At 35.2% G+C, this 23118-nt stretch overlaps 1 protein-coding gene across 17 annotated transcripts in view; it reads right to left on the reverse strand.

Annotated features, from left to right (window-relative positions):
* Positions 1-23118, reverse strand: part of MYO9A (myosin IXA) — a 278567-nt gene that overhangs the window by 74934 nt on the left and 180515 nt on the right. For all 17 annotated transcript variants that reach the window (XM_058541992.1, XM_058541989.1, XM_058541982.1 and 14 more), the window contains 8 exons: positions 19459-19581; positions 11775-11855; positions 10037-10147; positions 9035-9157; positions 7308-7457; positions 5867-6186; positions 3651-5255; positions 226-325 (listed from right to left, as the gene is read on the reverse strand). In XM_058541992.1, the coding sequence (XP_058397975.1) occupies positions 226-325; positions 3651-5255; positions 5867-6186; positions 7308-7457; positions 9035-9157; positions 10037-10147; positions 11775-11855; positions 19459-19581 (2613 nt within the window). The remainder of the gene's footprint in view (positions 1-225; positions 326-3650; positions 5256-5866; positions 6187-7307; positions 7458-9034; positions 9158-10036; positions 10148-11774; positions 11856-19458; positions 19582-23118) is intronic.

Below are 23118 nucleotides of genomic sequence, written 5' to 3' on the forward strand. Positions count from 1 at the left end.
TTTCTTAGCAACTTTTTTATAAATATAATCTGGGTTTTTTTAAGCACCATTCCCTGCCTAACCTACACTTCCCTAAGTATAACAGACTTAACTCAGGACTCCTTTCTCTATAAACACTTGGAAGTAAATGGGTAGATGAGGTGCTCTACCTACAAGAAAAACAACCTCCAAAATAGCGTGCACCTATTTTGCATAGAAGACAGATAAATAAAATTCAATCCTTACCTCTCTTTGGCCCGGCCCAGTTAACTTCACAGGTTTCCAAGCTGGTTCATCTTGTTTATAGAGTTGAGGATTTCCACTGTTTAAGGTTTCCTTGTTGACACTTATGATAAAACAACAAGATTACATTTCAATTCCTAGCAGATAGCTCATGGCAGCAGTCTTCAAGTACAGCATGAAATATAGTGTAAAAAGCCAGGTCAAAGAATTCCAGAAAATTCCATAAATACTTCCAGATCTTATTCAATTCCCAAAACAATATATCAAATTTCTTCTGCTTACCAAATTAATAATATTACCAAGAATTTACAGGTATGACTGAATTACTAGAGGCCCTGCCATGATAATCACTGGGTAAATTCCACTGTGATGACATATGTTTAAGAATAGTAGCAGCAAAATTAGTTCAAGAAATGAAATGGATTTGATTTTGAGAAAGGGAAAATACCAAATCCCCAAATCTTTAGAATTAGTCTTAGAAGGGGCTTTTTACTCTAATCATTATAAAATATCTGATAAATAGCCACCAAATGATGAGGACCTCATTACTTTGTTTTATACCGAGATGATTTCTATTGATCAACAAATTTTCTTTCTGAAATCTTTCTGTAGCTTGTATCTACTGTCTTAGTTTTATTTTATTTTTTTGTGAGAAAGATCAGCCCTGAGCTAACATTCATGCTAATCCTCCTCTCTTTTTGCTGAGGAAGACCGGCTCTGAGCTAACATCTATTGCCAATCCTTTTTTTTTTTTCCCCTAAAGCCCCAGTAGATAGTTGTATGTCATAGTTGCACAACCTTCTAGTTGCTGTATGTGGGATGCGGCCTCAGCATGGCCGGAGAAGCAGTGCGTCGGTGAGTGCCCAGGACCCGCACCCGGGCCGCCAGTAGCGGAGCGCGTGCACTTAACCGCTAAGCCACAGGGCCGGCCCTACTGTCTTAGTTTTAAAACCTGAAGTTGTACAGAATAAAATCAACACTAGCAGGATAAGAAATTGATATCAAGCTAAAAGTATGCCCCAAACCATACAGATGGTATAGTGTTAGCTTCTGAAAATTTAATTTTGCATGAATAACCACACGATGTGACTGCTTTATCATTAAATTCTGTGTAGAAATGGATGTCGGCACCTGAAGAAAATCTGAACAGAACCTGCACTTTCATGGCTCCAATTGCCTATATCAACTCAGCACCATGGGTCTTAAAATTGATCAACAATATATTGCTAATCTCTCCTTAGCAAGACTGTAAGCTCATTGAGAATCATATCTTACCTTCTAGCATAGTGCTGAGTTTAAAGTAAACATTAACTTATAATATGAGTTGGCAGACTAATTGATCTTCCATTCAAAATCTTAATTTTTATAAATGAAGGCCTAAGGGCCATTAGAGGTTATCCTATCCTCTACCCTATGAAACAATCCCTAAACAAATCTAAATAGATGGTAATCTTTCCTAGCTAAAGGCTTCTCAGAGATCTCCCTTTTTGACTGTGTATGATCAAGCCTAGCAATCCTAAGTCGTCCTAAAGATTCCCTTTTGGCCATTAAAATACCTCTTGCCACAGTTGAGCCTATTGGCCTTTGATTTGTTCTCCAAAGAGAGAAACAATTCACAGAACATTTGATAGCACCTGACCACCCTAACCAACTTTTAAACTCACAGCATTTTCTTTAGATTTCTCCATGATTTCTTTTTTGTTCTCCCTCATTAACCAGATGAAGACCACTATGTACTTATAACCACTATGGCATAAAAAAAAAATAATGTAATGTTACTTCCTAATCATGAAACCCAATGCTGATTCCTAATTATGAAACTGAAGTTCTAGTCCCAGCTATTTCTCTAAATATGTGACCTTGAACAAGTCATTTCACCTCTACAGGCCCCAGTGACCTAATCTATAATATGTGGAAACTGGACTAGATAATTTAGAAACATCAACATCTAAGATTCTATAAAATGTTAAGGTTTCTAGTATTACTTATAAACAAGAGAAGATTTGAAGGAAGAATTTTACTTAAGCTTTCACATAAGCAATCTAATATATAATTATTTTGAAGATAAATCGATTTTAATGAGGTAAAGCAAACTAGATCAAGTAGACTCTTGGAAAAATGATAAAAAGAGTAATTGACAAGGATGATTAATGTTTTCTGAAATCTATAAGTACGTCTTCTACAAAACAGATTCAGGGATCCAACAACTACACACACACATACACTTTCACACACAAACACATCTCACATCACTAAACTTAAATCAGAATCACAGGAAATAATATGTTTTCAATGCTCTCTGATGGGCTTATATGCTACACAGAGTCTTTGAACTTCTAGGCAATCTCTACGTTAATGGGCAGGAATAGGACCTCAAACAGTCACTTAGTCCAACAGTATTTCATAATTTTGTATAGAAATCCTTAGTAGAAAAATAAAGTATCAAGGATCTCTCGCCCATATTTACAAAGAGTTTCTATAGACTCTGTATGCAATTTTAAAGACTGAAAGATTTAAAAGCTCAGGCTATTATAAGAGAGAAAAAGTTATTTTCATAGTTAATGTGAAATTTAATTTTTTTAGCCCTAAGATACAGCACTCCTTTCATTTAAACCGTATATTCTCCCACAAGAACTGAAAGAATCCACTGTGTACAAAGACTTAATACAAATATCTTAAATTTTATCAAATTTGTTTTTATGTACCACTTAAAAATGCTCTTCTCATGGCTACCACTAGTTAAGAAAACTTAAAAGTATAAAGAACTTCCACTTACATGAGGTATCTAAAATAGTCAAACCCTTAGAAATAGAAAGCAGAATGGTGGTTGCAAGAGGCTTGGGGAAAGGGAAAAAGGGGAGTTGTTGTCCAATGGGTAATAGAGTTTGTTTTGCAAGATGGAAAAGTTCTAGAGCTCTGTTGCAAACAATGTGCACATAGTTAGCACTACTGTACCGTACACTTAAAAAATGGTTAAGATGGTAAATTTTATGTTGTGTCTTTTAACACAAAAAAAAAAAGTATAAAGAACTTAAAGAAGGCCATAAATAGGCCAAAAGCTGGGACAAAGCACATTAACTTTAAAGCCTGACACTAGCTTGGACTGCTACACCTAACAGCTCTCAGGCAACCAGCACTTGCTGAACGCATACTATGTTTAACAGGGACTGTACTGCCCTGCACAAATGCTTTCTCACTTAACGGGGAAGAACAAAAAACTCTGCTATCTGTGCTTAGTCTAAGATTCCTAGGGTATAATTATATCCAATTTCATGTGGCTGGTGGAGTCAACAATTAGAGAATTTTTTTACACAGAAAATGGCTAATTTGAGTAGCACTCATACAAATAGTAGAGGAAGATCAAGGCACCTTAATAAAATTCTCCAAAAAGTTTCCAATTTATACATAAAAATAAACATTTCACTTACAGGGAAATACTCATAGTGTCCTTTGGCGTGAAGAATATGGTCCTAGCAGCTCCATCTCTGGAAGGGTCATCAGATTTGTGGCTATAATACTGAGCAGGCCTAAGGCGTTCTCTTTTTGAAATGCCCTTATTAGAGAGTTTATAGGCTACATTCAGTTGGGTGGACATTCTCTCTGTTTCGGATAATTCCTTGACCATACTAGATTGGCATGAGCCTTCTTTTCTCTCAAAGAACAGGGCGACAGGTTGGTCCTTCAGGGGTAAGTGAGCAGAGGGACTGTCTTTTGGGGCAAGAGCTGCATCTTTCACACTTACTGATGGAGGCCCTAGTACACTGGGTTCTTCCTTATTTGGGGTATTCAGGATGAGGAGAGAGGACGGCCTCTCTACTCTTTGCTTTGATTGATGGAAAGATGGTGCCAGAAAAGATTCTCCAATTCTTGGCTTTTCAATTGTCTTGAAGGCTTTACGCTCCTTCTCTAAAATATCTGTTTGCTGGCGAATCTGTTCCATCATCTCTTTTTCATTCTGTTGCTGCAACTGCTTTTGCCTTTCTTCCTTCTCTGTGTTTAGCTTTTCTAACTTCTTAAGCACAGTATTAGAAGAATCTGTATTCAAAGAAGGAACAACTTGATTTTCTTCTGAGAAGTGGTACTTTCTGGCTTCCCTATTGATATCCAAAGTAAGAGCGGGAAGTGTTTCTTCACTTTCCAATAGTTTGTTTCTCTGGATACTTGTGTCTAGCTGGGAACTTGTTTTCAGCGGGTCTGGCTGGGGAATATAAAAAAAAGTAGGCAGACTATTTGAAATAAAAGAGTCTCTTAGCTGTGGCTTATAGGTAACCGATTCAGAACTGCAACGTAGTTTTTCCTTCATAGTCCCATTCTTCAAATGCACTGAGTCAGAGGGTGCCCTCTTTTGAAACAATGTATGGTTAGTCTCACTTGAGGCACTGAGGGCACTGTCTTGTGAAGCAAATTTTGGACTGCTAGATATCTTAGGTGATGAAAACTGAAAATCTCCTTCATCTAAAATTATGGGCTCTAGTTTGCTCTTTTGGCTTTCTTCACAGCTCAGAAGTTCCAAACTTCCTTGAGAGCTTTCACTATCAGGTGTACCCTGCAGAGACTGAAGACCCTCAGGCATCAGTTCTGTAGACCATCTACGTTCCTCTGAAGGAGACATACCACCAAGAGAACGAACTTTCAGCAATTCTAAACTAAATATAGCTTGCTCTAGTTCTCTCATTCTCCGACTTTCTCTTTTGGCCCGACCTACTTTTTTCTGGTGGAGATCCTCCAAGGACTTGGGTCTCTCTCTTACAATCACATCTTCCTGTAAGTCCACACCACTTTGGCTTCTGGTTCTCTCCTGTCGCTTGTTTGGGGACTCCTTCAAATAGTCCATTGAAGTTTCATGGCTAATTCGATTACTCTCTATCACAGATTTACATTCCTCTATGGCTTTTACTCTGTTGTCAAAGGAACAATCTTCCCATTCTGAAGGGTCTGAACCCTGAACTTCCAGAGCTCCATATGTCTCAATATTTGCCAATCCAAGTTCTAGTTTTGTTTCTTTTAGTCTTTGTTCTCTCAAAGCTTTAAATCTATATAAAAACATAAAAAATGGGTTAGAGATATCTCTTGGTTACCAATGGAGAGAATATGTTTACTGAGAATTTAAGAAAAAAATGGAAAGTTTCAAAATTTTCTTTTTTCCATACCTAAGTATTTCTTAAACTAACTTGGATACACATTTCATAAATCTATTTCCATGAATGAGATGATATTTTATTAAGTATATTATTCCTAATTGGGTATTCTAGTCAAAACACAAATTAAATCAGAAGTAAAGCTCTCATTTTAATAACATCCTTCTTTTAGGTAAACTTTAAAAATGAAATTAAAGTTTCTGAAGGTAAACACAGTTAACATTGCCAATTTTTAAAGATTCAACCTAAATGTGAAAGTTAACTCTTGGCAGTTATAATAAGAGACCACGCAGGTTTTCAATCCAATTTAATTCAATAAACACTTTTTTAGCTTCTATTATAGACCACACAAAGGGTGTTAAAATTACTAGGAGTATCACAGTCTAATGGAAAAGACAAATTGTACACAACCAATTCTAATACAAGTTATACAAGTGTTAGAGCAGAGGTATAAACAAAGTACTTGGGAAGAGAGAAAGAGTAATTATTATAGCAACAAAGATTACCTTTGTCTTGCTCTGAATCCTCTACATACTGATTGCAAAAGGATAATTTTGTTCCTTTGTTCTTGATACCTCTTATTTTCCCTGTAGCCTTTCCATCTTGCCTGTATGCAGATGGCAGCCATGTGCCTCCGCCTACAGAGCTCCCTCCATCTCTGCTGGATGATGACAGCTGCAGTCCGGAGCTCCAAATACCGTTGCCTCTCTAAGTGAGCACGCCAGGAAGCTTGGAGAACAGTGGCTGCACTAGCCATAACTAAAGCATCCTTCTGTATAGCCACATCTCTGACTTGCTTCTGATTTAGGTAATTCCTCCAGAATCGCTGTGGGGAATATAAAATAATAGAAACTGTTGTCATATCTTATATCACATTTTCACAGAAAAAGAAAAAAAGAATAAATTTCTAATGTCATAATTAGAGGTGAAATGGCTAAACAGCTACATTGTGGGTGATTAAAGCAAAAAAACACCTTTTATTTTCCAGATATGCTTGACTAAAACAATTATTTTAGGTAATATATAACCTCAATGAAGTTAATTTTACAACTTAAAATAATTTCAAAATTTTTTTTTTTTTTTTTTTTTGTGAGGAGATCAGCCCTGTGCTAACATCCGCCAATCTTCCTCTTTTTTTTTTTTTTTTTGCTGAGGAAGACGGCCCTGGGCTAACATCTGTGCCCATCTTCCTCCACTTTATATGGGACGCCGCCACAGCATGGCTTGCCAAGCAGTGCGTCGGTGCGCGCCCGGGACCCGAACCAGCGAACCCCGGGCCGCCGCAGCGGAGCGCGCGCACTTAACCGCTTGCGCCACCGGGCCGGCCCCAATTTCAAAATTTTTGATGCTTTAATGCTCTACAAATTAATTTTAACAAATTACATTATATTCTCATGCTACAATTTGCCAATATAAACGGGTTTAGGGTTAACATGCACACATTTCAAAGGTTAAGACACTAAAGATTTTCTTACACAAAACAGAAAAGGTCCTAGGGAAACAGCCATCATATAAATCAATGAGGGAGAAAATAAAACAGATAAATGTGAAATACAGTACCTATCATCCAAGATGAGTATATATCAACAACGATGTATGTATAACTCTCAAATATCACTCAGAATACCATTAAATAAAAATAACTATGTCAACAAAAATTAAGGCACAACATAACTCCTTTGCCCTTAATTACACCTAAGGAGACACTATAACTAGAAATTCAATTTGATTTAAATTCAACTCCATCAATATTTATTAATAGCCTATTATTATATGCCAGATAATCTGTTAAGTGCTATGAACATTTCAAAAATGAGCAGGACACATTCTTATCTCTGAAGAAGTTTACATTCTTCTTCAAATGTTTCACAGTACAATAATTCTAGTTACTGAAACAAATGCCAAATAAACCAGCCAATCTCATGCAAGGAATCCTTTCCTTCCCACCTGGATAACAATGGATGCCTGTCTCAGACGGAGAAAATGCTGTCTACACAGCAAGACCCTGAACCATCGCTGTAACACTATGATTCTGTGGAGCACCTCTTGGTGAAGCAGATCTTGCAAGTGTTGTCGTTCCTGCTCCTTTAGGAACACCTGCCAGAAGGGAGAAAGATGAGCAATACAGCTGAAGAAGAAACAAGAAATTTATTTCACAAATCAGCCTTTCTGTGGTAAGCTTTTTGAGAGAAGAACAAATATAGTGGCAGATGTGTAAAAGCAGTACTGATAAATATTTCTATCGATATATCCAAAGTGGTCATTCTCAAATTGGAAAGGAGACATTAGAATATAGAAGGGGAAATGGAAAGGTGAGCATGAGTACAAAAATCCCAGTGCCAGAGACTGATACATTATTCCTTTGGGAAATTCACCACCATCATGAGCCAATGTACTTATTGGTAATACGTCATCTTTTTCAAGCTGCTGGTGGGGGGGGGAGTTGAGAACATAGAACTGCAAGTTTGATCATGACATGAATAAACCAATAATAATAACCAATAGTCTTTTTGAAACCTATTATGCATCAAAGGCTTCTTACTGCCCAAAGCTATTAATCAGTTTATTTATTTACTCCTTCATTCCATTAATAAATCTTTAGGGATTTAGGGGGATACAAAGATAACTTAGACATAGTCCCTTTGGAAACAGAATTTGCACTTCACCTTTAAGAGCAGATAGATATTAAAAATTGTACGTATTTAAGGTGTTCAATGTGATGTTTTGATGTACGTATACATGGTGAAAGGACTATCACAAACTAATTAACATATCCATCACCTCCCATTTTTGTTAAAAATAAAAAAAATATTAAAAAAAAACAACAGACAGATATTATATACCTGAAGAGGAAAACAGTAAACTAATAAGGGCAAGAGACAGAGGACCCCACCTGAGTAAAACAGGGAGTTGGAAATAATAATAAAGGCACATATAAGGGACAATGGAACAATTAATCTTTATTTATAAAGAAGATATTAAATAGTGTGAAGTCCCAATATGGAGGTTCTTGAAAAAAAGAAAGACATTTGAATTTAATGAGGAAGCTATCTGGGGATTATTATTGAGCAGGAAGCCAATATAAAGAAAGAAGTATATTAAAACTATGATTTTGATATTGTGAGTCGAATGAGTTAAATGGAATGAGAAATAGATGGGAATCAGATGAGGGATCTGTTTACTGTAGGAGATATATAAGTGAGAGCTAAGGAACAGAACTAAAATGGAAGCAAGGGAAAGATGTGAGAAGCATTTCTAAGGAAAAAAAGAAACAGAACTTTGTAAAAGGATTAAAATGAAGAGTAAGCCAAATATGATTATGGTTTCTAGCCTAAGAAACTAGAAGAAGGGTGACAGAGAAAGAGTATACAAATTAAGGACAGTAGGAGAATCTGAATAAGGTCACTTTGGGCAAGTTGAGTTGGAGATTACAGTAGAATACCTAGGGAGAGATGATTTTTAGGCAGGTAAAATTATAGGCAGAACTAGAGCATTGGCCAGAAGTTCTTTGATTAAACACTGACTATACTACTAAGTAAAAATCTTGTCCTAATCAATTTCCTTATGACATCTGTTACACTATCTTTTTTATAAACATTCTCATAAGCAAAGATTGCCATTATTATTTACAAAAATGCACTCAATTTTGACAAGAGCTTATATATTATATTTACCATGGATTTTCCAACTTGATAATTATCTGGATTAAGATTTATTTTCCTGAAGAAATCCTGAATGTTAAATTTGGATGGAATAATATTTCGGGGAAGAAGTACATGGAAGTGGCTCACAAAATCCTGAAAAATGAAAAGAAAATGTTGTAAAATCACAGGAGAATTATATGTAAACAACATTCTAAACTAGCTAATTGTCCTTTTATTGATCCTTTTCTCATTCTTTTAAACAGGGTGAAACCAAGAAATTACTTGTTAATTTAAAATATCACAGAAGCTTAATCTGTAAAACGTTGGCATTGGGGAGGGGAATAGCTCTACATATTTTGTTATCAAAGGGGAATGGAAGAAGAAAAGAAGGGCAGAAACTAATTATCCCTTTTGAGAAAGCTGTATTAAAGACCAAAGAAAAAGTTATTTAACAAGAATCTGAAATTTTTAGCAGACAAATAAGCCAAGGTGGCAGCTATTACAAGCTATAACTGAGAATGAAGCTTTGTCTCCCAGTAACAGCAAAGACTTGCTCAGCTGCTGAAAAGCTTCAATAAAATTTCTATACCCATAGCAACAGTCGCTGATAAGAACAGCTATAAGCCTTGCTGGCAGCTTCCTATGAAAGAAAATCCTGGTGAGAGAACTTCAGAGAAAACCAAATGGAATCTTTTCTTTTGAATTAGATAGTTCTGACTGAACTATTTCAATTACTGGAGCAATCAGTGTGAAGAATTGCTATGTTATGAGTAAACTTAGTATTAGCAAACATTCAGATCAAATGAGAATAGCCAAGTACTGGATTCTATTACAACACAAGCTTAATGAGATTGCTGCCATTCAATGGAAGTGAATATTTTCTATTCCTCTTCAATTCTATATACAAAAGATGGAATGAAAAGGAAGAATTAAGAGAAATAAACAAGTGAGCTCCAAATAAAAAATAAGGAAGACATAGGAATAATTTACTTGATGTGCATATATATTTAAATAGCACTATAAAAGCTTAACCTGGAAAGAATATTTGCAGCTGTATCCTGACTGGCAAATTCGAACTGTCTCCAGCATCCCAGTGTATCGAAGCTGTCTAAGTACCAAGGCATCACTGAACCTTAATGGCAGCTAAAACAAAGCAAATGGAAAAAAGATTAACCCAGAAGAATAGATCTCCAAATTAATGTCTGTCTTATAAGTATGGTTAACTTCTAAATATCTAGGAATTGACTGGAGGTTGTCTGGTTAATATATAGCAGAGATGACAGGACAATCTTACCTCCTGAGCTGGTAGCTTCAGAAAAGTTCTGACTGCCTGACCCTAGGGGAAAAAGAGAAACCAAGCTTCCAGGCTTCTCTAGCTGTGGAGGGAGAGGCCCTTTAAAGCCCAAAAGGAATGCAGCTGCCCACAAAGGAGGCCACATAGTCTAGTCACTATAAAATCTGTAACAAGATTAACCTACTTATATATAGTCAAGAGTGTCTGTATTTTTGTTAATGATACTGGTATGACACATTGAAAAACAAAAAATTCCTTTAGTCCCTGAGAATTGATCTCCTTATTGAATAGACATAGGCAGGAAAGATGCTAATGGGAGGTAGTCACTCATCACCAGTCACAACACCTTGTCACTCCTAGGTATTGCAGTAGGTATGTTTTTAGACATTCAAAAAAACATGTATTTGGAGCTTCTGATATTTCTCCCTATTCTCTAAATACTATTTTCAATGATCCCCTAAGGCAATCCCAAACATTTTCCCGCAGAGAGATGGGAAATCCCAATTATCAAGGAAAAAAAGTCAAATGGGCAGCTTACAGTAAATAATAACAGCAGTTAACATTTATTTAGTACTTATTCTGTGCCCTGAAATACTTTGTTAATCAAACTCTTTATATAGCAAGATCTCAATTAATAATAGAGACTCAAACTTCTATTTAACTATAAATAAAATGGTTTCCTTTTTTGTCAGTATTCAAGATAAGCTAACATTTATTTACTAAGTGATTAGTGTGGGCTAGGAACATTCTAAGTACTTTACAGGTATTGACTCATACATGCTCACAAAACACTATGAGGTTGGTCCTATAATTATAATATATTCTTACCCAGACGAAAATATTCAAGCCACAAAAAGGTTAAGTAACTCGTCTAAGGTCACAAAGCTTGTAAACAGCAGAGTTGGAGACTGCTTCTCAAGAATTAAAAAAGCTGAACATAATTCCTATAACATTTTAGCTGTTCTGGCTGGGAACTACTTTTTCCTATGATGAACATAAAGAAAGATGACAAATGTTTACACTTATGAGATATATTTTGCAAAGTTCTAATTTGGGGAACTGTCATAGAAAAGAGGACAGAATCAAAAATATCCATAGTATTTTCCCTGTTTTTCAGAGACAAGAATCTCTAAACATGAAAAATGCCAAGCAAGTTCTTTAAGAGTGATAGCTTATATCCAAACAAGAGAGATTAATCTCAGGGTAACAACAGTTACATAAAACTCTTTTTTATGATGGAATTTCAAGAGCTATTTGCTTCTCAAATTCTAGGAGATACTAAATCAAGCTCATATAAATATCTTACAGCCAGCTAAGTGTGGAAATTAGAAGGATATCCACAGAAAATACAGAACATTGTTTTCCTTACAAAGATTATAGATAGTTCTTCCCCTCCACTTACTCTCTCTAGAAAAAATTTAAAGCTTGGTTTGAAGTAAGCTGAGCTAGAAGCTCTCATTTATAGGACATTTTTACCTTTTCGGCATTAGAGCGAATGCATTTTACAAAATATGGTTCTGCTTGACCAAGTGTCTCCATCAGCTTGCTTAATGACGCCTGCAATACAAAGCAATATAATTAGCATTTTCTCTCACTCCAAACTGGCAAAGAATGATTTATAAATATAAACAATAATGTTGGCAAAATATGCAAAAACAAATGGTATACAAAGAAATAGGTTTGTTTCTGAAAAGCAAATTGTGTATATTCCCATACTGATTAAATTAAGGATAGTTAAGGACAAGGATGGTAGTTTAATCTTAAAGTTGATAGCTTGGCAACAGTAATATTGGCAGACATATTTCAGAATACTCTAAGTCAAGAATAAATTTTTCACTTTTCTTCACATTTCATGAAGCAATTTTATTCAAAGTCATGCATTCCTAGAGCACCTTTGAAAATCATCCAGTAGGGTATCCAGTAAGGTGGTATTCCCCTGCTTTAATTTTAATGTTTGTACAATATGCGGTGATGTCGCCTCTTTCATTCCTGATAGTGATCATTTGTACTTTATCTCTTTCTTTCCTTATTAGTCTAGCTAGAGGTTCATAAATGTTTTGATCTTTTCAAAGAGCCAGCTTTTTGGTTTCATTGATTTTTCTCTACTATTTTTCTGTTTTCAAATTCATTGATTTCTGCTTTTACCTTTATCATTTCATTCCTTCTACTTGTTTTGCGTTTAATATGTTTTTCTTTTTCTAGTTTCTCAAGGTAGAAGCTTAGATTATTGATTTGAGATCTTTCTTCTTTTCTAATAAAAGCATTTACTGTTATAAATTAACCTTGGAGCACTGCTTTAGCTGCATTGCACAAATGTTGATATTTCATTTTCATTCTACTTAAAATATTTTTAAAATTTTCCTTCCTCTTTGATTCATGTATTATTTAGATGTCTGTTTTTTACTTTCCAAATATTTGGGGATTGTTATCTTTTATTGATTTCTGGTTTAATTCCATTATGGTCAGATAACATATTTTGTTTTTTAGTATTATATTTATCTATTAGTTTTTCAGCTATATCTCTTTGTATTGTTCTTTAGTGGCTGCTCTAGGGATTACAATAAACAAACCCAACTTGTCACAGTCTACTTAGAGTCAATATTTTATGACTTCAAGTAAAACTTAGAAGCCTTGCACCCACATATATTCCTGTTATTGTTGTCATATATATTATATCAATATACAAATTTTTTACTTTTAAGTGCTTTTTTCTTGTAAATGTTATTGTAGTATGATAAACATAAATAAAATGCTTAAATCCTAAATACACAGTTTGAGGAATTTTCACAAAGGGAACACACTCTTGTAACCAGAGCCCAAATCAATAAAGAAAATATTATCAGAACTTCAGAAGCCCATCTGTGCCCTGGAACACTGAATTTAGCAAGATCACTGAACATAAGCTACCTGCCCCCACCTCCACACCTCAAGGTAACCATTATCCAGACTTCTAAGATAGTAAGTTAGTTTTGCCTGCTATTAAACTTCATATAAAAAGAAGGATCAGGGCCAGCCCGGTGGCTTAGAGGTTAAGTGCGCGCACTCCGCTACTGGCGGCCCAGGTTCGGATCCCGGGCGTGCACTGACGCACCACTTCTCCGGCCATGCTGAGGCCACGTCCCACATACAGCAACAAGAAGGATGTGCAACTATGACACGCAACTATCTACTGGGGCTTTGGGGAAAAAAAGGAGGAGGATTGGCAATAGATGTTAGCTCAGAGCCAGTCTTCCTCAGCAAAAAAAAAGAGGAGGATTAGCATGGATGTTAGCTCAAGGCTGATCTTCCTCACAAAATAAATAAATAAATAAACAAACAAATAAATAAAGTAGGAATAAAAAAAAAAGGATCACTACTATTCTGTGTTTGTCACATACAATTGTATTTTGTACATTTTCAGTGCTATATAGTAGTGATCTATTATATGACTATACCACAATTAAATTATCCATTTAGGATGGATATTTGGTAGTTCCAGTTTGGGCTATTATGAACAAAGTTGCTATGAAAATTCTTCCACGTGTCCTTTATCTGTTTTCCAAAATACTTCCATTAATTTATATTTCAATAGCAGTGTATAAAAGTTCTGGTTGCTCCACATCCTCACTAACACTTTGTATCACGGTCTTTTTTATTTCAGCCATGCTGGCAAGTGTGTAGTATTATTGCCTTATAGCTTTAATTTGCATTTCCCTAATGAATAATAATGTTGAGCAGGTATTCGATAGGCTTATTGGCCTTTTGGATAACATCTTTTGATATCAAACAGTTTTGCCTGTCGAGACTTTTGCCCATTTCTATTAGGTTGTCTGTCTTTTTAAAAATTAAGGGGCTGGCCCGTTGGCATAGCAGTTAAGTTCCTGTGCTCTGCTTTGGCAGCCTGGGGTTTGCAGGTTTGGATTCCAGGCGCGGACCTATGCACTGCTTATCAAACCACGCTGTGGTGGCGTCCCATATAAAGCAGAGGAAGATGGGCATGGATGTTAGCCCAGGGCCAATCTTCCTCTGCAAAAAGAGGAGGATTGGCAACAGATGTTATCTCAGGGCTAATCTTCCTCACACACACAAAAAATTGATTTGTGGTTCTTCATATATTCCACATACAAGGTCTTTTTCAGCTGTACTGCAAATATATTCTGATACCCTGTAGCTTGCCTTTTCATTCTTTTAATAGTGACTTTTGTTTTTAACAGTTTTATTGAAACACAATTTACATACTATAAAAATGAACCCATTTGAGTATACAGATCAATGATTTTTAATAAATTTATATAATTGTGCAACCATCACTACAATCCAGATCTAGAAATCTTCTATCGTTCCAAAAAGTTTCCTCCTGCCCATTTGCAGTCAATGACTGCTCCTGCCCTCAGTCCCATGCAACCACTCATCTGCTTCCTGCTGCTATAAATAAACCATCTTTGAGAAAAATAATCCTTTTTAGACATCTTTTCCTCTAATTATAAAACCAATATATAGCTATTGTAGAAAACTTAATACATAAATATATGTTCAGAAAATAAAAATCAGCTTGGTTTAGTTTGGGTAATGACTTAATTCTCAGTTTCAGAGATAGAACTAAAAGAAGGTTATTTTCTGCAAACTAATGGGCCTTTACACAGATAACTCAGATTTTTGCAAAAAAAAAAGCTTCATGTATCCTACACCTTCCTTAGAACCAGAGTTAGAAAGACCCTTAGGCCAAGGAAGAGAAAAACCACTCCAAGCAAAAGGCTATGTTGACTAATGGTGTAGTGGTGAATATATCTCCCAGCAGCCCGTGGGTCTCTGAGCAGCTAGGCATGCATGCCTTGTCAGGCCAGGAGAGGGGCAGTAGTTTTATCAGCAGGTTTCAGCAGATATAACAGCAACAGCATGTGCATGACCTATTATCCTAGAAGAAAGCCACAAAACTCCTTTTAAGGAATGAATTGAACATAGACATGGTACCTATGAAGTGACCAGGCTTTCACATAGGGGTCTGTGCATAAACAATGCAGGTTTTGCCTTATGATCAAGTTGCATTATCCTGCTTATAACTTAAGGCTTTAGCTACTTTGACAGTCTGGTGGCTGAAAAGATAGATTCACACTAACATCTGCCTGCAGGAGACAAAGTCTCAAAAGGGAATGCCCCAGAATAGGGCGAGGGTGGGAATTTACCTAACGGTTGAAATAATAAAAAAATATATACATAGGGTCTACCATCTTGCTATTTGCTTCTATTTATTTAATCTGTTGTTTCTTTTATCCTGAGTTTTAAAAATTCAGTATATTTTATGTGGGGCATCCTGGTGGTGTAGTGGTTAAGTTCTTGCGCGCTCCGCCCCAGTGGCCCGGGGTTCGCGGGTTCGGATTCCAGCCGCGACCTACACGCCGCTCATCAAGCCATGTTGTGGTGGCATTCCATATACAAAATAGAGGAAGACTGGTACAGATGTTAGCTCAGGGACAATCTTCCTCAAGCAAAAAGAGGAAGACTGGCAACAGATGTTAGCTCAGGGCCAACCTTCCTCACCAAAGAAACCCCAAAACAGTATATTTTATGATTCCATTTTAGTTCTGCTATTAGCTCATTACCTATAATGAGCTTTTTTTTCCCTCTGAGAATTGCTCTAGGGTTCACATCTTTAATATATCATAGTCTACCTTCAAATAATGTTACACCATTTCCTGTATAACGTAAAAAATTTACAACAGTATATACTTACATTTAGCCCCTCCTTTCTTTTGTGCTACTTTTGTCATATGTTTTATTTCTACCTCATATTATTTTTATTTTCTACAGTCAATTCTCTTTTTAAAAGATTAAAAAAGTATTTTTTTATACTTAGCTACATTTCTATCATTCTAGCACTCTTCATGTTTTGTATAGATCCAAATTTCCATGTGGTTTTCTCAACATTTTTCTCCCACATTTAACATTCTGATATTTTATGATCTGCTGTCAATAAATTCTCTCAGCTTTTGTCTCTATTTAACCTTCATTTTTACAAGATACATTCACTGTGCATAGAATTCTAGAGTAACAATTTTTTTTCCTTTCAGTCTTTTGAAGGTATTACTCTCGACTTCCAGCTTTTATAGTTTCTGATGAGAAACCTACTGTTATTCTTATCTTCATTTCATTACACATAATGTCTTCTTTTTTCTCTGGCTGTGTTGAAGATGTTCTCTTTTTAACTGGTTTTAGCAATTTGATGTGATGTGTCAGTGTGTTTTTGTTTGTTCTGCTTGGGGTTTGTTGAGATTCTTCGATCTTATATTAATCAGAAAATCGGGAAATATTTTGGTCATTATTTCTTCAAATGTTTTTCTGTACCCCCCTCTTTCCTCTCCTTCTGAGATGCCAATTACACCTTTGTTCAACCACCTGATATTTTCCTACATGTTATTAATGCCTTTTTTCATTTTTTTCCATCTTTGTTATTTCTCTCTGGGCTTTATTTTTAAGTAACTATAACTTCAAATTCATTACTTCTGCACTAATAGGTGTTAATCCCATCTATCTTATTTTTATTTTCAAATATTACATTTTTAATCTCTAAAAGTCCCAGTTGAGTCTTTTTCATATCTTCTATTTTTTTCTCATCATATTCATGTTTCTTTTTTATATCCTTGGACATATTTATACAATCTATAGTAGCTACTTTGAGATCCTAATCTACTATTTCCACCATCTCTGTCATTTTTAGGTCTGTTTCTAATGATTGATTTTTCTCCCTTGTTATAGGTTTTGTTTTCCCTGATTCTTTGCATGCCTAGTAATCTCAGACTGGATGCTAGACATTGTGATTTTACATTGTTGGATTTTGTTACACTCCTTTCAAGAGTGACAGACATTTTTCCTGGCATGCTGTTAAGATATGTGGGATCATTTTGATTCTTTTAAGACTTGCTTTTAAGCTTTCTGAGGGCAAATCCTGAGAAAAACCTCTGGCATTTGTTTGGGTTCCCTCTTCCTGAGCTATAGCAAACTGCCTTTATGCAGTAACCTGGGGCTTGCCTCATTTATTTCTTTGAAGGATCACAGTCCTGCAATACTTATTGCCTAATATCTAAAAACATTTGATTCTTGTATTTTGTCCAGTTTTCTAGTTGCTTAGAGCAGAAGAGCAATTCCTGTATCAGTTAACCCTTCATGAGCTCTATGATTTCATTTTGATGAAAATAAACATTCATTCATAAGAAAGGCACGGAGTCAAAGACACTTGGATGCCATCCATCTCCACCACTTATAATTTCCTCACCTGTACAATAACAGAATTTATCTCATAGAATTGGATGAAAAATTAGACAATGCATATATATAAATATTTAGTAAAGGATCTGGAAAATATGGTACATTGATCATTATCTCTGGATGGCAAATGATTTTCATTATTGTTCACCCATATTTTCTAAATAATCAAAAATTAACTCATTACTTTTGTAATATTTAACAACATACTAGAAACATTAAAGATGACCCTTTTTGCAAAAGTTATATACAACACATATGTAAAACTTGAGACTATCCAAAATTCCTAAATTTCAGGAGATTTTAAGGTCTATAATTACAGGTCTGTAATTATAATTTTAATTATAATTTTTTATTGTAGTAGCTATAAGGTACTCTTCAGATTAAAGAATGATTTTGGTATACAGGCACCTATAAAAGATCCAAGGGAACAAAACAAAGGACACTTAACAGCTTAATGATTCTACTCTTCATAATTATGAGAGTAATGCTTTCTTTTCAGATACCAAGGTCACCAAGTTACCTTTTGATCAGAATTTGGCTTCCCATGTTGATTTGCTGATCAGGACAAAACGTGATAAAGAACAATTGTAACAAGTCTGCTTATGACTCCAGTTTCTCACTGTATATTAATAAACTTTGATACTGTTTTACACAGCAGTGTTTATAGTTTATCAGTCAGCATGATTTTTTCCCTATAACCCATTCATTTTTCATTTCCAAATCTACAAAGTGAAAAGCCAGACTCCAGAAATGTGAAGACAGCACCAAGGTATGGATAGACTTGGCCAAGCAACATCTCTCTTTCTTTTTTTAAATAATCAAATATCATTAACTCATAGGATTATGAATTAACAAAGATTTTTTTAATTCATGGCAGAGCTTCTACTATATTCAATTGTCTTTCCTTTAACCTTATTAGCACTTAATAAGTTATTTTGCTCTTCATCTTGCTTTTTTTTTCTTTCTTTGTTTCTTTCTTTTTGAAGAGAAACTATATGACCAAATAGCCTTCACAGATTCAAATTTTTCTCTAGGTCTATGGTGAGAATTGTCTAAAATAAAATGACACATCTAGCCCATAGTTCAAAGGGCTGTGCTTATAAACCAAACAAGATCATATACTGTGACATATTAGTAGATAATTTACAGATAAATTACATTAAAAAGGAGCATTGAAAAAAGTGATAACATATAGAAATATAGCTACCAGCAGATAAAGAAATTTTTAGTTAACAGTGTATATTCCTTCTGTGATATCAGCATGAAGCAGAGTAAAATTATGCAAAGCACTGTTACCCATCAGATTTTCAGCTCATTTTCATAAATATCTAGCAAATGAACAGAACATTAGAGAGAGATGATTTGAGAAGAATAGGAAGAAGTAACTAGAAAAGTATTTTGAAAAGTTATCCTGGAAGTTATGTGGTTAATTTATTATGATCATATTTATTCCTAAATGCCCAGTCTCAATAAAAGGAACTAAAATACACGAACAAGAAAAAACCTACAATCCCATTTAGTTAAATATTGATGACAGTAGCATGAGGTTTAAACATATATAGAAAAAAACATACATCATTATGTTAACAGTGACTATATCCGGGCAGTAGGGTTTAAGGCAGATTTTGTTTATAATATCAATTTTATGCTGCCTTTCCCCTCACATTAAAAATAATAAATTACTCTTTGGGATATCCACTATCCAGAGATACAAGGATGAAAAAGAAAGGCAGACGACTTTTTTCCATCTTTGGTACCTCTCTCCAATATGATCACTATAGCATGGCATTTTAGTCACACGAATCATATCCCACTCAGGTATCTTGCAGATCACTTTGACCTTTCAAAGCCCATCTGAACAAAACAGGTTCCCTTTTGTTAAAAGTAAAATAAAAAAAAAAGTAAAATAGGAAATAACCTGAAACTGGGCACTGATACTGGGAGGTTTCTTTTTCTTGTGCAAATGAAGAAGAGACTTGGTAATACGATCCTGTAAGGTCAGTCTTGTCAGGTGCTTTAAAGAATTTACCTCTAGTAAGTGCTGAAAAGAAGGGGAAAAAAATCAAATTATTCACCTAAATTAATCTAAGAATAGGAAAAACAAAACTGTAAGCCAGTTTTCATTATTCCCTATGTGTAATGACCACAGTGAATATGGGAGATTAATATTCAACACCCATTCTACACCCCTTCTGCTTTCCTGCAGAAGCTCTCCAGTTAAAAAGAAAATGACCTTCCCCAAACTCTTGCATCTCGGGTTCTCGACGTGATCACAGCTAATCAATTAAATTTTCACACATGAAACTAGGAAGGTATAACTGAGGCAGAGGCTTTGGCGACTAGCTTCTGTTTCTGCTGGTAAGCATGTACATAAAAGTATTTTAGTTTTCTGTAGTCCCAGTGTCCAGGTACTACTTTTGTGAGTGTTGAGAGGCAGAGTGCAGAATGTTTGTGTTGTCACTGCAACTCCAGTAAACACACATTTGCCCTAGAGCCAACAGTTGTAGCAGTTTCTTCCTGATGCCTGGATTACACCACAGGTGGTGTGTGACTGGAAGGAGCAGACACAAAGGCAGCTTCCGGATTTCCTAGCTTTCTGATTACAGCTGGGGTCAGTTCTGCTCTTTGTTTTAATACTCTGAAACTCTAAGGTTTCTAACGATTTTGTAAGCATCTCTCTGAATTAAGTTCCTTTCCACTTAAAAACACCTACAGTGATGACTGTCATCTGCAACTGAATCCTGACTCATAGAGACAATAATAAATTAAATCCCAGGGCTATAGCACGTATGCCAGGAACATATATACAGAAAATAAGAAAACACACTCCCTATCAACCTTCATCCTGATGTGCTAATTATTAATCTTCATAATAAGATAGGAGTTACACATAAAGCAACTAAAGAATACAAAATAGGATAAATTAAAGTGTTTGGGAGATTTTTTGGCCAATTTAAAATTTTTTAACCATATTATATTTATGGCAGTGAGTTTGTCAATGAAAATAATATTTCTATACAGATGTACAACTAAATAAATAATGTTATTCAAAAAGTAATAAAAATTTTATTGTATGAGAAGCACAGGATTGAGTTAAAAGCATGGCAAATTTAAAGTCTAAAAAATATTAATTTTGACAATATAAACATTAAAAGATAAAAACTTTCAAGTAGCAATAAGTACCATAAATACTTAAATAATTACAACTAAGAAAAAATATTTCCAACAATGACAAAGACTTATTATCTGTATAGAAGAACTGTAGAAAATCCTTAAAAATACATCCCACAATAATAAATGAGAAGACCTGAATATGCAACTCTCAAAGTATAAACAACAAATAACATAATGACAATCATTCAATCTCACTTGTTTAAAAGAAACATACATTTTCTTTTAAAGAGATTTCCTGCAATCAGATTGGCAAACATAATAAAGATTGACAAAACCCAGTATTTGTGAGGATGTGGGGAAATAGGCATTTTCTGCACTGTTCTTAGGAATGCAAATCAGTGTAACTTTCCTGATAAGCAATTTCACTTCCAGATATTTATTTAAAGAGATTATCAAACAAGATCTGAATGTTATTTCTGACAATGTACTTCAAAAAATAGTGAAAAATTATGAACAGAGACATGCAATAATATGGAATTATTTTCATAAAGTATGCTTCATCCACACAAATAAATGCTATACAGTCCATAAAGATATTGTAAACCTGAATTTACTAATATGGAAAAATATTTGCAAATACTAATGGCAAAAAACAGCCACGTAAAACAATAACTTACATGTAAAATGTTGTGTGTATATTGAATTTTGGAGGGTTTTTACTTTATTTTTATTAGCACTTTTCAATTCTCACAAGAATATTCATTGTATATTAAGAAAAATTAATTTTACATGCTGGTGAAGACTCAATTAGGAAAATTTTATAGTTTATCTGTAAGTAAAAACAAATCAGCATTGGAGCTGAAAATGATTTTTCCCCTCAAACATTCAAGATACTTCTGAGAAAAAGACCTTGGAAATAATGGTTTCATTTCATAAATTTGTACCTAAAGCAATGGTAAAATTAATTACTAAATGTTTGTCACTATGTGAAAAAGCATCATATGGACTGTGGAAAATACTAACAACTATAAAAAAAAGTCTTTGCCTTCAAGGAATTTAACTGGAAAAGTACAAACACAAAAACAAACACAAAAAAAACCTTACATTCATTCTTACCTCAGTGTCTTTCCAATTTTTTCATTTGCTTGGAATACTCTAGAACCAGACCTTCACCTGGCTTGATTTTTCTTGGCATTCAACTTGTAGCTTAAATACCCAAACTTTCTTATAAAGTTCTTGCTTAAACACCCAAAACGTAGCCCACCTCTAAGTCAATAACATGTCACTTCATTTTCTTCTTTGCACATAATATCATCTAAATTATCCTTTCATTTATTTGCTTATTTGTATGTTGTTTTTTATTTCTCCAGAAGATAAACTGAGAGAGCAAGGACTCTGACTAGACTGTTCATCCCCATAACCACAATACCTAAAACAGTGTCTGGTATAGAGCACGTATTCAATAAATATTAGTTTGGGGCCGGTGTGGTGGTGTAGCGGTTAAGTGTGCGTTTTCTGCTGCAGCGGCCCGGGATTTGCAGGTTCGGATCCTGGGCGCGCACTGACGCACCGTTTGTCAAGCCGTGCTGTGGTGGCATCCCATATAAAGTAGAGGAAGAGGGGCACAGACGTTAGCCCAGGGCCAGTCTTTTTTTTTTTTTTTTTTTTAAATTTTATTTATTTATTTTTCCCCCAAAGCCCCAGTAGATAGTTGTATGTCATAGCTGCACCTCCTTCTAGTTGCTGTATGTGGGACGCGGCCTCAGCATGGCCAGAGAAGTGGTGCGTCGGTGGCGCCCGGGATCCGAACCCGGGCTGCCAGCAGTGGAGCGTGTGCACTTAACCGCTAAGCCACGGGGCTAGGGCCAGTCTTCCTCAGCAAAAGAGGAGGACTCACATCAGATGTTAGCTCAGGGCTGATCTTCCTCACAAAAAGAAAAACCACAATCAATAAATATTAGTTTAGATGAATGAATAAATGGTCAGCAACTAAATATTTTTGAGCAATGTTTCCTCAGCAACTGGAGACTAGACTTCTGCCCACAAAATTTACCACGATCAGATCAATCAACAAATATTCAGAATGATTACTACAGATCAGGCTCTAAGTGCTAGGAATACACTGCATTCAACTATACGGAAACAGACTACAAGGACATTTAAAAATGAATGATAATTTGAGGCTTATTAAGATTTACAAAGAAGATAAAATAGGGCAAGGGAGAAAGGGGAGACAAGGCAGAAGAGAACAAGATGGAGGGCAGGAGGCTAAGCACCCAAGAGAGACACCCAGTTAAGTGATGGCTACAATAATCCAGCATGATGAAACAAAAACCAAGAATTGGAATGTGGGCCGGAGATCTAGCAGAAAAGGGATATAGAGTTAATTCCCTTCTTAGGTCTTCTGTTCATTATCTACTTTATTCCTTTCTTAATTCCATCTTCATTGTTTAGTTTGTTCAGT

This window comes from Diceros bicornis, chromosome 5, assembly GCF_020826845.1.
Source record: "Diceros bicornis minor isolate mBicDic1 chromosome 5, mDicBic1.mat.cur, whole genome shotgun sequence".
NCBI lineage: Eukaryota > Metazoa > Chordata > Mammalia > Perissodactyla > Rhinocerotidae > Diceros > Diceros bicornis.